The sequence below is a fragment of the Vespula pensylvanica genome, chromosome 2 (genome assembly GCF_014466175.1).
Source record: "Vespula pensylvanica isolate Volc-1 chromosome 2, ASM1446617v1, whole genome shotgun sequence".
Classification (NCBI taxonomy): Eukaryota; Metazoa; Arthropoda; class Insecta; order Hymenoptera; family Vespidae; genus Vespula; species Vespula pensylvanica.
Window position 1 is genome coordinate 18,385,542 of NC_057686.1, and position 11,284 is coordinate 18,396,825.

At 39.4% G+C, this 11,284-nt stretch overlaps 1 protein-coding gene across 2 annotated transcripts in view; it reads right to left on the minus strand.

Annotated features, from left to right (window-relative positions):
• LOC122638148 (protein rhomboid) overlaps positions 1-11,284 on the minus strand; it is a 247,900-nt gene that overhangs the window by 12,583 nt on the left and 224,033 nt on the right. Inside the window, exons 9-10 of one of the 2 annotated variants that reach the window (XR_006329357.1) lie at positions 9,295-9,450; positions 4,403-6,084 (exon numbers count right to left, since the gene is read on the minus strand). Coding sequence is in view for 1 of the 2 variants with exons in the window: in XM_043830894.1 (XP_043686829.1) it covers positions 5,837-6,084; positions 9,295-9,450 (404 nt within the window). In the remaining variant the exon portion in view is untranslated. Of the gene's footprint in view, positions 1-3,484; positions 6,085-9,294; positions 9,451-11,284 lie in introns of those variants that run through there. The other variant, XM_043830894.1, reaches the window with a different exon arrangement.

An 11,284-nucleotide genomic window follows, 5' to 3' on the forward strand; every position in this document is an offset into this window, starting at 1 on the left:
GTTCTCTTTTAACGCGGCATCGATCGTCGTTATTACATCTCATTCGCGAAGTGGTATTATAGAAAAAAAAAGGCCCGACTAAAACAACGCTTTGCTATTAATCTTTGGAATGAAAAATTATATTACAGGCTCGACGATACAATTATCTACTTATCGCATAGCGACACGATCATTGGAAAAAATTTGAGATATGCAGAACAAATCGCTAAGCAATATTTAATAAGTAATAATTGCATCGATTACCTTACTAAGTTCCATCGATTTATCGAGTGAGAAAACAATGATACTCAGTTTCGAATTCATTCTCGTTCGACGCATTAGGACCGAACAAAGTATCATTTTTTTTTTTTTTGGTCGATATTTCTAAACCCGAAGAAGAGGACATCGAGAGAGTGGAGTGTTCGTGTCCTCGCGAGTTACGATCACCACCGATCGGGAAATCTTAACGCGTTCCAACTCGAAAGAACAACGAAAATACATTTTTTCGTCGATGTTTTCGCTATTGTCCGACGTGGACGATCGAAACGTTCGAAAACGTACGACGCTTTTTTCTTGCAGACGTTTCGTCGCTCTTTCTTACGATATCGACGTTGGAATTAATAAAAAATAATAAATAACACATTGCTTTTCACTGAATTTTCAAAAAAATATATGCGTGTGCATACGTACTTACATAAGACGTATATAGAAAGTACCTCGTTTAGATCGACTCGATTTTAATAAAATTATTTCTATTTTTTCTTTTTTTTTTCTTTTTTATGTTTTATCTTTTTTATTACGTACGCTCGGCGATATATAGTATAATTATTTTTTATACACATATATATATATTTATGTATATATATATATATATATATGTATGCATATATAAACATACATATAGCAATAAGATAGTAAGTTTAGATTAATCGAGTCGACTAAAATGTTTCTGAGGAGACCCTTATATATTTTAATAGACGTATATATACTATATGCACGTACAAGATATTTCGATCTATCGATTAAATACCGTCGTTTCCCTTTCCTTCCGCCTACTCTTCTTCTTCAGACTTTCTTCTATCTTTAAAACGCACCTCCTTTGGCGGCGAACGCGTACAGAAATACTATGCGAAATATTCTAGGCGAGGACTTGACGTTATCACGTTTTGTACGGAGCAGAATGATTAATTGTCTCGAACGCTCAATAACAGGAGATGAACGAATATAAACGGCTCGGCTTCGGCTGAGCAACGTCGATTCTTTCGACGATAATAAAAACGATTTTCTATGACGATGGTGAGGACAATAATATAATAATAATAATAAAAATAATTATATAATAATAATATTAATAATAATAATATAATAATAATAATAATAATAATAATAATAATAATAATTAGTAATCGCTTGAAATTTTGTTACTAGCTCCACCTCTTTGGCTTGTGGATACTCGTGACTAACCGTAAGCAGTATAAATTATTATTAACATTAGTCGCAACTCTTCTCGTGCTGATATCGCAGCGTGTATTTACTCTGATATGTATATATACATATATATATATATATATACACAATGTATATATGTATATATATGTATATATATATATATATCGCTATCGTATTTTAACGCGCATCAGGCGTAATACACGCACAGGCATAACACAAGCACGACACACACATATTCCCGCTATCGGTTTAGACTTTCAACCTGGATGATCGTGTCCCGTTAATTAGCTTCGTAAAGTCGATGATCGTGCGATAGGGATGACGGCGATGGTGGGGAAGAGGGAAAATTCGTTTTCCGTGGGTTTTAACTGAAAATTGTGTGTTGTGGCAGTGTTATAAACCATATTTTCTGACATTTAAAATAAACACGCAGGAGGTGTAGGCGACGCAACGGGAACTAATTAAACTAATTAAAAATTTTTTTTAACCTCGCGAAAAATCGAGATTCCCGATGCGTCGTCGAAATAAACGGCGGAGAAGACGATCGATCGAATTTTTTTTTCCTATCGGCTTCCACGACGACGACGATGACGATGATAAAAAAAAAAAAAAGGAGAAAAAACGAAAAGAAAACATTTTAAAAACGACATAAGAAAAAGAAAAAAAAAAAAAACGAACAAAATATATCCGAAGGAAAGTACTCTCGATTATTTTCTTCGAAGAAACTTTCACGATGATCGCGATAATTAAATGGAAAGTAGTTCCGAGAACAATACTGTCGTCCTACGGATATCGGTTAATGGAACGTGATAATTAAAAACCAACGAACATAAAGCGATGAATTGGTGCATCGAGGTCGAACGGAGGAAAACCTCCCTCTCCCCATTGATTTCGCGCGGAAATAAATAATAATATTAATTTAATGACGGTGACGATGAGTGGACGATATATAAAAAGAACAGCAAGAAAAAAAAAAAGAAAAGAAAAAAAAAACGAACAAGACGAAACAAAGGGAAGGGAATAATCGCTCGGATACTTGGACGAAATTCTCCCTTCCTTCCTCATTTTTCTTTTTTTTCCTTTTGAAGGGCAGTGTTGTCTGCTCGAGAACGAAACTCTTTAAATGCTCTTTACCGGCCGTAGAAATATAGAAACAATACGACAAGCCACGTTTTCATTCATTGTTTTTCCGTTGCTTTTTTTTTCTCTCATTCATTTATACAAGTGATATCGCTCGTAAAAAGTACATATCAATGAGCCTACGATGATATAAATCGGCCGAAATGTAATACCAAAGCGCCGCGCCGCTTTTCAATAACATGCAAATGACGTTGAAAAAGGATCGTACGGTTTTCCAATCATTATCTTCCTAAGCTCATTTGCATAGAATATTGAAGAGCACCAATCGTATATTCCATTTTTGTAGGATACGAAATGATTAACGCGAACTATTACGATATTAATCATTTCTGTAATACATTCGTCAAAAACGAAACATCCCGTGTATCGAAGAATCTTTACATTCGATATCACTATAATATATATATATATACATACATATATATATATATATACATACATATATATATATATATATATATATATATATATATATATATTCACGAGAAAAGGAGTCCTTTAATGGAACTACCATTTATTAATGAGATAACGGAGAAACTCACAAGTACGTCAAAAACGACGTTGGTAATCATTTACAGTCTCTCTGTTAAATAAAGCCGCATGGAGAATCGAATTTCGTAGATGAGAGAAAAAGAGAAAGGTGGGTAGGGAAAGAGAGAGAGAGAGAAAGAGAAAGAGAGTAAAAGAGTGTTACCACGACCTCAACGATGGTTCGATGTAGCTCTTTTTCTCGTCTCTTCCCTTTCGAACTCATGCGAATTTAATTATTCGAGTATTGGTACTATCTCAGCAGCAACGTAGGACAAGACAATCGTGTCATCGTCTCTGCAATTTTCAGCATCTCGTGTAGTACTGTTTTTCTCCCTTTCTCCCTTTCTCTCTCTCTCTCTCTCTTTCTCTGTCTCTATCACACACACTCTTTTCTCTTTTCTCTTTGCATTGTAACAGAACATTGTAGCTATTTAAAGTGGATACCTTCGTCACCGACCATTTCTTTTTATCTCTCTTTCTTTCTCTTTCCTTTTCTTCTTATACAACCCTTTCACAGTCGAGTCGCTTTTCACTCTATTTCTCCCACCGTTTTTCTCGACGTTTCTGCGAGTTACAACATAGCAGTACCTTAAGCTACAACCCGACGTAGCTTTCTCGTGGGTACTAATTGACTAGCATCGTTCATCACTCTCGTTTTTGATCTCGCTTTTTTCTTTTTTCCTTCCTTCCTTCCTTCCTTCCTTCCTTTCTTCCTTCCTTCCTTCTTTGCTTCCTTCTTCCTTCCTTCCTTTCGTATCTATTTTTCTTCAGTCGTTCCAAGACATACTAATTTCTAATAAGAAAATACCACTTGGTAAAAATAAATAAGACTTGTTTTCTTGTATGAAATTAAGAACGAAATTAAGGGAAGAAAGAGACATATATATATATATATATACACACACACACATATATATATAGAGAGAGAGAAAGAAAGAGAAAGAGAGAGAAACTGCTTCGTTTGGTGAGACAGAAAAAAGTCTGTAACAATGAGATGAGCGCATCGCGTAAACGTGTGAACCTAGAACAATATATATATATAATATATATAATATATATCATATATATCATATCATATATCGTATATCATATATATATATATATATATATATATATGTGTATACATATACGATTATAATCGACAATTAAATTTTCTTACCGTGGCCATTTGCCTTCCGTAAAAAAGAGAAAAAAAAGAAATTTGTCTGATGTATAAATAGCAAATAAAAGAAGAATCTAGTTGTACCCTGATCAACGTACTTAGAAACTATACAGAAGATATACACATATAATATACATATACATATATATATATATATTATATATTTATATATTAAATAATACGTAAGAGCCGTGACTTTGAAATCACCAAAGAAGAGAATCGTTCTTTTGAGAATATCGAAGAGTCGCTGCGTAAGAGAGAAGGAGGAAGGGAGTAAGAGGATCGAGCGAATAAACGGCGTATCGATGCGTTTGAAGATTATCTAACGATTCGTTTCCGCATACATAAATATATGTCGTTGCTCTGTACAAATGGACAAATACGACAAAACGAAAAAGAAAACTTACGCGTAATACGATTATGATACAATACGGATTGGTAACGAGTTATGTATTATGCGTGAGGAATTTTCATTGAGACGAACGGACGAATCGACGAACGAAGGAACGAAAGAAAGAAAGGAAAAAGGAAAAAAAAAAAAATAAGAAAAGTTCTGGCAGTATCGAGAGGAAAGAAATTTGGTAACGCAATAGCCATTTTCTCGTTTCTTTCCAACATCGTTCTTAAAAAGTATATCAAAGAAGGAATAAGGACGAGACAGTAGGAAAAATCGCGAAGGAAAATATTTGCTTCTCGTCGACGAATCTTTTCCCGCCATCCTCTTCTCTCGTTTCCGAAATTTTCGTTCTTTTATTTTTGTTTGTTTCGTCCACGCTCTACGCACAATTTTTTTCTCTCGTTCGCTCACTCACTCCGATTCCCCTTGCTCTCTCGCGTTCTATATACGCGTAACGTTCTCTTTCATCTTTCTTTCGTTAATATTTACAAGACTATTTACATCGGTATACAATGAACGACTGCGCGGGTAACACGTCATCGAGATCGACGTCGATACTTAATAACATACAAGAGCAGTAAGAAAAAAATGTCGTTAGGCGTCCTTCGCTTTTCGTTTACTTTTCGTTCTTGATTTGGTTCGAAGGGATCGCGTTAACGAGTAAAAAGCCGGAGAGAGATCGTGGTCGACGTGAAACTTTTCGAATATCTTCCTGCGTACGGACTATGGTTCTTTGGCTTTCGCATTTTCCGCTTATAGTCGAAGTGCGCAAAGGGCAAACCTCGCGCATCGTCTTCCTTGTCGTTCTGCAAAAATATATCTCCCTGTGTGTATATACTCTATTCTTTGGTTTAACGCAGGAAAACTACGAAGAGATCGAGACGCGTCGACGAACGTGTGACCCGGCCGCCGTTCCTCCCCTACTTCACCCATCCATCCTCTTTCTCATCTTCCTCCTTCTTCTCGTCCTTCGATGATTCGCAGCGTGTTCGTGTCGAGATCGTTTCGACGACGAGGAAACTTGTTGTTCCGTTAAAACATTTCGACGTATTCTTCTTCCGACGCAATTTTTTCTTATGATCCTCCTTTCCTCCTTTTCCTTTATTCGTTTTCTCTTCCAAGGGCTACCAGCTTCGCGTTACGTTTCTCGGTTGATTGTGCGCGAAGCCGCCCTCGCGTCATGGATGGTTCGGATGCATTAGATTGTACATGACCGCGAAGATCGTACAGGCTGCGTAAACGCCAAGGGCCACCCACCAGAGCAATTGCTCGTGCAATCGCTGCTCGAAATTCTTCAAGACCAAAAGACCGATCGTCAGCCCGGCCAGGGCACCCGTCAGATGGGCAACGTAAGAGACCGGTAGACCCGCGTAGATCTCTCCTGCAGCATACCTGTCGTATATGGCAAAGCCCACGTCGGCGCTTGCTGAAAAACAATCGTTTCAAGATTAGTCGGGTGATAAACGAATCGATCGATCGTCGCTTTTCTTTCTTTTCCAAATACCCCTTTTTCTTTGGAATTCTCCAGGAGTAAATAATTATCGCGCCGTTCGCGCCGTGTTCGATCGAACGTACCAACGATTTGCGAGTAAATTTGATCTTTGAAAAAAGAGTGCCGAGTACGGATAAAAGAGGAATTATTAAACGTCGCGAGAGTGGAAGTAGTGAAAACGCGAATGGAGAGCGTGGCCAGCGTCGTGGTTCGAAGAAGCTGCGAGATAAAGGAAGACGCGAAGGAGGACGGAGTCCAAGTAAAAGGAGGAGGAGGAGGAGGGTTGCCGGAGGGTATCACAGCCGGTGGCTATTTCATGGAAAGCTCTCAAAGCGTAGTCGAGGGAAGAGCTTTTCAGCATCTTTCTTTTTTACAGGTGCCGGATGGTCGTGGTCTCAGGGGTGTAAATAGCAAACAGCTTGCTCCTTCGTGCTGCCATCGTCATGGTAGTGTATGTGTCGTCATCGTCACGACACACAAAAGGTCCCACCACACGAGAACCGTTCAGACTCTGGGATCTCGTCTCTTTTCTTGTCTTTTCCCTCTCGCACGCCGTCCGTCCACGTAGCAGCACACACGCACACGCACACACGTCTTTCTTTCTCTTTCGAATCCATAAGATCAAGTCGTAGATCCTATCTTTTCTTATTACCGTTGGACGAACGCGCGACGACATCGCGTTGCGACACGTTCCGCCATTTTTAGGCGCTTCCGAGGTAAGTACTCGAGTCGTAATAGCGGTTGGCCAATTTGAAAAGAAGACCAGGCCGCTTGCGAAGAGGAGACACACCGACGTTGTCCTAACTTCGAGCGCGCGTATGTGGGTTCACGCGTCGTTGCCTCGTAATCGAGAGGCCAAAAAGCTTTTCGCTCTGTTTGACTATACGCTCTCGTTCTCGTTCTCATTCTCTCTCTCTCTCTCTCTCTCTCTCTCTCTCTCTTTCTCTTTCGGGTATTCTCATTGTCGGTGCTTTTCATCAACCGAGAGAACTGGCGCGGCGCACCGCCTACGGTGCCACCGATCGCGACGGTCATCGTCTATCTTTTAATTAAAACTTCCGAATAGTGCCGAGCCTCGCGCTTTCCACTTTTGTTTCCACCCATTTGACCCTTTCTCTCGTCCCTTCCATTGAAATCAGCCCGATAGAGGATACCGATATGCTGGACGCCGACACGAGACTCATGCGAACGAATGTATTTTTAAGCTTCTAACGATCAGTTATTTATTTTCGACGTATAAAAATAAACTATCGCTTCTCCCATCGATAAATATATATACATACATATATATATATATATATACACATATATATTTTTTTTCCTTTAATATAAGGCGCTTGGAAGATTTCAACTTTTATCGCTTAATCCGTCGAAGCGATTTAAAATGAAACTTATATTCGACGAGAATGTCTAAAAGTGGGATTAATTGAATAATCGATATCGTTGTCGATTAAGTACATCGTAAGGAGATTACGTCGATTAAGCGTCGTACAACTTGCGTACCATCCTCGAAAGGACAAGCTGATTTCGTTATCGGACGACGGGCTAAATCCAATTTGAAGTTTCGTTGGTAAAAAGATGAACGAACAAAGGTTTGCGAATTTACGTTGATCGCAATGTCGGTGGAAACGCGCTACTCTTACGCCCGGTGTCTATCTTTTAATTAAAACTTTCCAATCGCGATCGGTATGCTCTACAAGCTGCTTTCCTCCATTTCTTCTTTCCTTTATTTATCTCGTTCTAACTGGACTCTGGATTAACGACAAGGCGATAAGCATTGCGGGACGCGCGCGCGAGAGAGAGAAAGAGAGGGAGAGAGAGAGAGAGAGAGAGAGAGAGAGAGAACGCGCGCGTTTACGAAATGTTTGGAAACGGCGGATTAAATGAATTAAACGTAAACATATTATTACGCTCTAGGTACTTCGTTATAAATGTGTATTTTAATAGGATACTATAAATAAACGAAATTATTCGTAATTTCTTGCGATATCCAGTACATCTATCCATTTACATTTATAACTCAACGTTTCCAATAATTATTTTTATTTCACGTCGGGATACACTGTCACCGGTAAAAGATTTTATATATAAGGTATTACCGAACTAATATCATAAATGTCAGAACCAATCGCGACCAAAACGATGATTTTAGCAACGGTCGGAGAAAATCCGAGCCAGCTATCTTTTAATTAAAACTTCCGCGGACTCGCCACTAATTTCCTGCTCTACTTTTTCGCTTCCATCACGTGCACGTTCTGCTCGTGAACTCGCTGCGTACCAGTCGTAGGACAATCGACATTGTTGTTTCAGACTTTCAACCGTAGTATCCATCACTCGGAGAAGAATCGCTGACAGTAGACAAGAAAAAGAACTAAAGAAAGCTTGATTAACGAGAAACATTTCCTATGATTTAGTGGAATCTCTATAGAGAGCGCGAGAGCAAGAAAAAAAATTCCGCAAAGAATCGATATCATTTCCCAAGTCGATTAATCCGACGGATTAAATTTGTCCCAGAAATAAATCAAGCGTATATTTCGCGACGTACCGGTATCCTCGCGTTGGCGCGATGACAGCAAGGATTTTGCATCCTGTACGATAAACGATATAAAAATAAAACTGAAAAAAGAAAGGAAAATAAAGAAAAACGAGCTGGCCAATGAAAATATTTCAATTAACGTTACGCGTATCACTCGCGGCCCGACCTCTATATGCCCGATCGCGCTCATTGATGATATATTTATAACGAGCATTTTGATATAAATTTTAATTGAAAACGTGCACGACATTGAATAAAATTATCACGAGAATAAAACGTGCTCTCGCGAAAGTAACCGACTGTTTCTTTCGGGCGTCTCTTCGAATCGAATATATCGCGAAATTAAATTTCAACGTTGTCTAAATCACTTCGTGCTCGAAGAAGTTTCGGCGAATCTTCTCGACGGATGTCAAAAGTTTCTATCGGAGTAAAAGCAACGTTTTCCCGTTGGAGAAGAAAATGGGTAGGGGGGAGAGAGAGAGAGAGCGATGGGAGAGATAAGGAGGTAGGGTGAATCACCGTGAATGTCCTGGCGGACCAAGTGGAGGAGAAAGGGAAGATCGTGGTTCACTGGCTTTCGGCCGATCCCGCGATACTACTTCACTTACCGATGACGAAGATGCCGATAAGTCGAACTATGCCAAACTCCATATTGTTGTAGTTTAGAAGAACGTTGGCGAGGTGGGCCGCTAGAAGAGCATAAACGCCGCCGCTCGCTCCAACCAGATAGACTTCGGCGTCGAACACCGAGGTACCCAGGGAACCTGCAGACAGTCGAGCAAGGTATAACTTAGTTGAAAGTACCTTTAGTTTAAGCACGCTGTTTTGCGAGTCGACGCGGTCGCTTCGCCCCAGTCGAACTTCCTTAACCCGCTGGTACTTTCGAAAGACAGAAAATTGTAAAGGGAATTTACTTGGTTCTCTTCTTTCGCAACCCGACACCTGACATAACTATTTCCTTTTAAGACTTTAAATTAGATATTATAGTTTTACGTAGTTCTAAGAACTTGTCGAACAACTTGCGAATCGATCCTTCTTATACATGTACATTCATACATATATATATATATATGTGTATGTATATATATATATAGGTTGTGGAGCGATATCAAAGAAAGATAATAAGAGCTTGATTTTTATACCATTTGTCTTTTTTCTTTGCGCGAAAGGAAGAGAGATGATTTATTTCTCTTTTACCGATAGTTTTTACGTAGATTCTTATGTAACTTCGAAATTTAGATCCATCGTATCTTTCTCTCACCCTCCCCCCCCTCTCTTTCATCCTCTCCACCGCGTTTTCCGTCTCTATCTCCCTCAACGTTACTTCTCGAGCTCGTCCATCCGAGAGCTGCCTAACTAGGATTGACTTGGTTTTCGAGATATTGGTTTAAGACGACCAAGTTTCGAGAAGGCAAATAAATTAAATTACGCGAGCGTCCGTCCATACTCGCGATTCGATTAAATTGAGTGACTGAATGTACGTACATATAAATTGACCGATTGATTTTCACTCGAACCTTCTTTATAATTCGATATAGGTACTTTTCCCGTTTAATTAAGTAATAAAAAGAAATCGAATGAAGTAAAGTCGACGAGGCGGTATTTATTAGATAAGGAAAAGAAGTCGCATTCGCGATGATGATAGAGAAGTAAAAATCCTCTAATAAACTCGAGTAACTCGACGTTGCCCAGCTCCTCCGTCTCGTCAACCCTCCTTTTTCTCTCTTTCTCTCTCTCCCTTTCTCGCTTTTCCTCTTTCTCCGGGATTATGAAATTCATTTGAATCCTCGTTAGGTGCGCCTTTGCCTTTAGCGCCAAGAAGGAAAGAAAGGATGAAAAGAAGAAAAGGGAAGTGGGTCGGTGCAAAGTACCGGCCTGGTGCGACGACGCGAACTAATATTTCAACGACCTACTCCCGACTTGTACGACTTTTACATGCACGTTTCCCGTAGTCCTCGCTTACTTCTTACAGCAGTGTTCTTTATGAACAACTACGTATATATACTCTACTAATGTTCCTTTAGAAAATCCTACGAGAGATCTGTCGACGATTTTAAAATAAAGACAAATTGTCGGGGAATGTTGAGATCGATGGAACGAGGACAATGTCGTGTCCCATTAGATTCGATCTTAATGCTTGAAAACATTGCACCGAACTGGACTCGACTGAAAATAACAAAATAGTATTATAACGGCGGACACATTCGCGTTCTTGAAACGAAACGAAGTTTAACGAGGTAGCGACTTCCGCGGTAGTAGTTCCGGATACAACGTATCCGGGCTACGACGATGCGAGCAACAGGTGCAGCGGATCGTGTGCCACTGTCGGAATCGATTGTATAAAAAAAAAAGAAAAAAATAAGAAAAGGGGAAAAAGAAAAAAAGAAAGAAAAAAGGAAAGGGAAAAGGAAAGAAGGGAGGAGGGGAAGGTAGCACGAAAGCGGTCAAACGCATATATTTCGATGATCCCTCTAAAGGGGTTCGTAAACATAGGCGTTTGAGAGCTTCTTTGATTATTTCGAAATTTCAAATTAAATTGAACTATCTTGTTGATTTTTCTCTTTCTCTTCGATATAGCCACGGTGAGTCCCTTAGGAG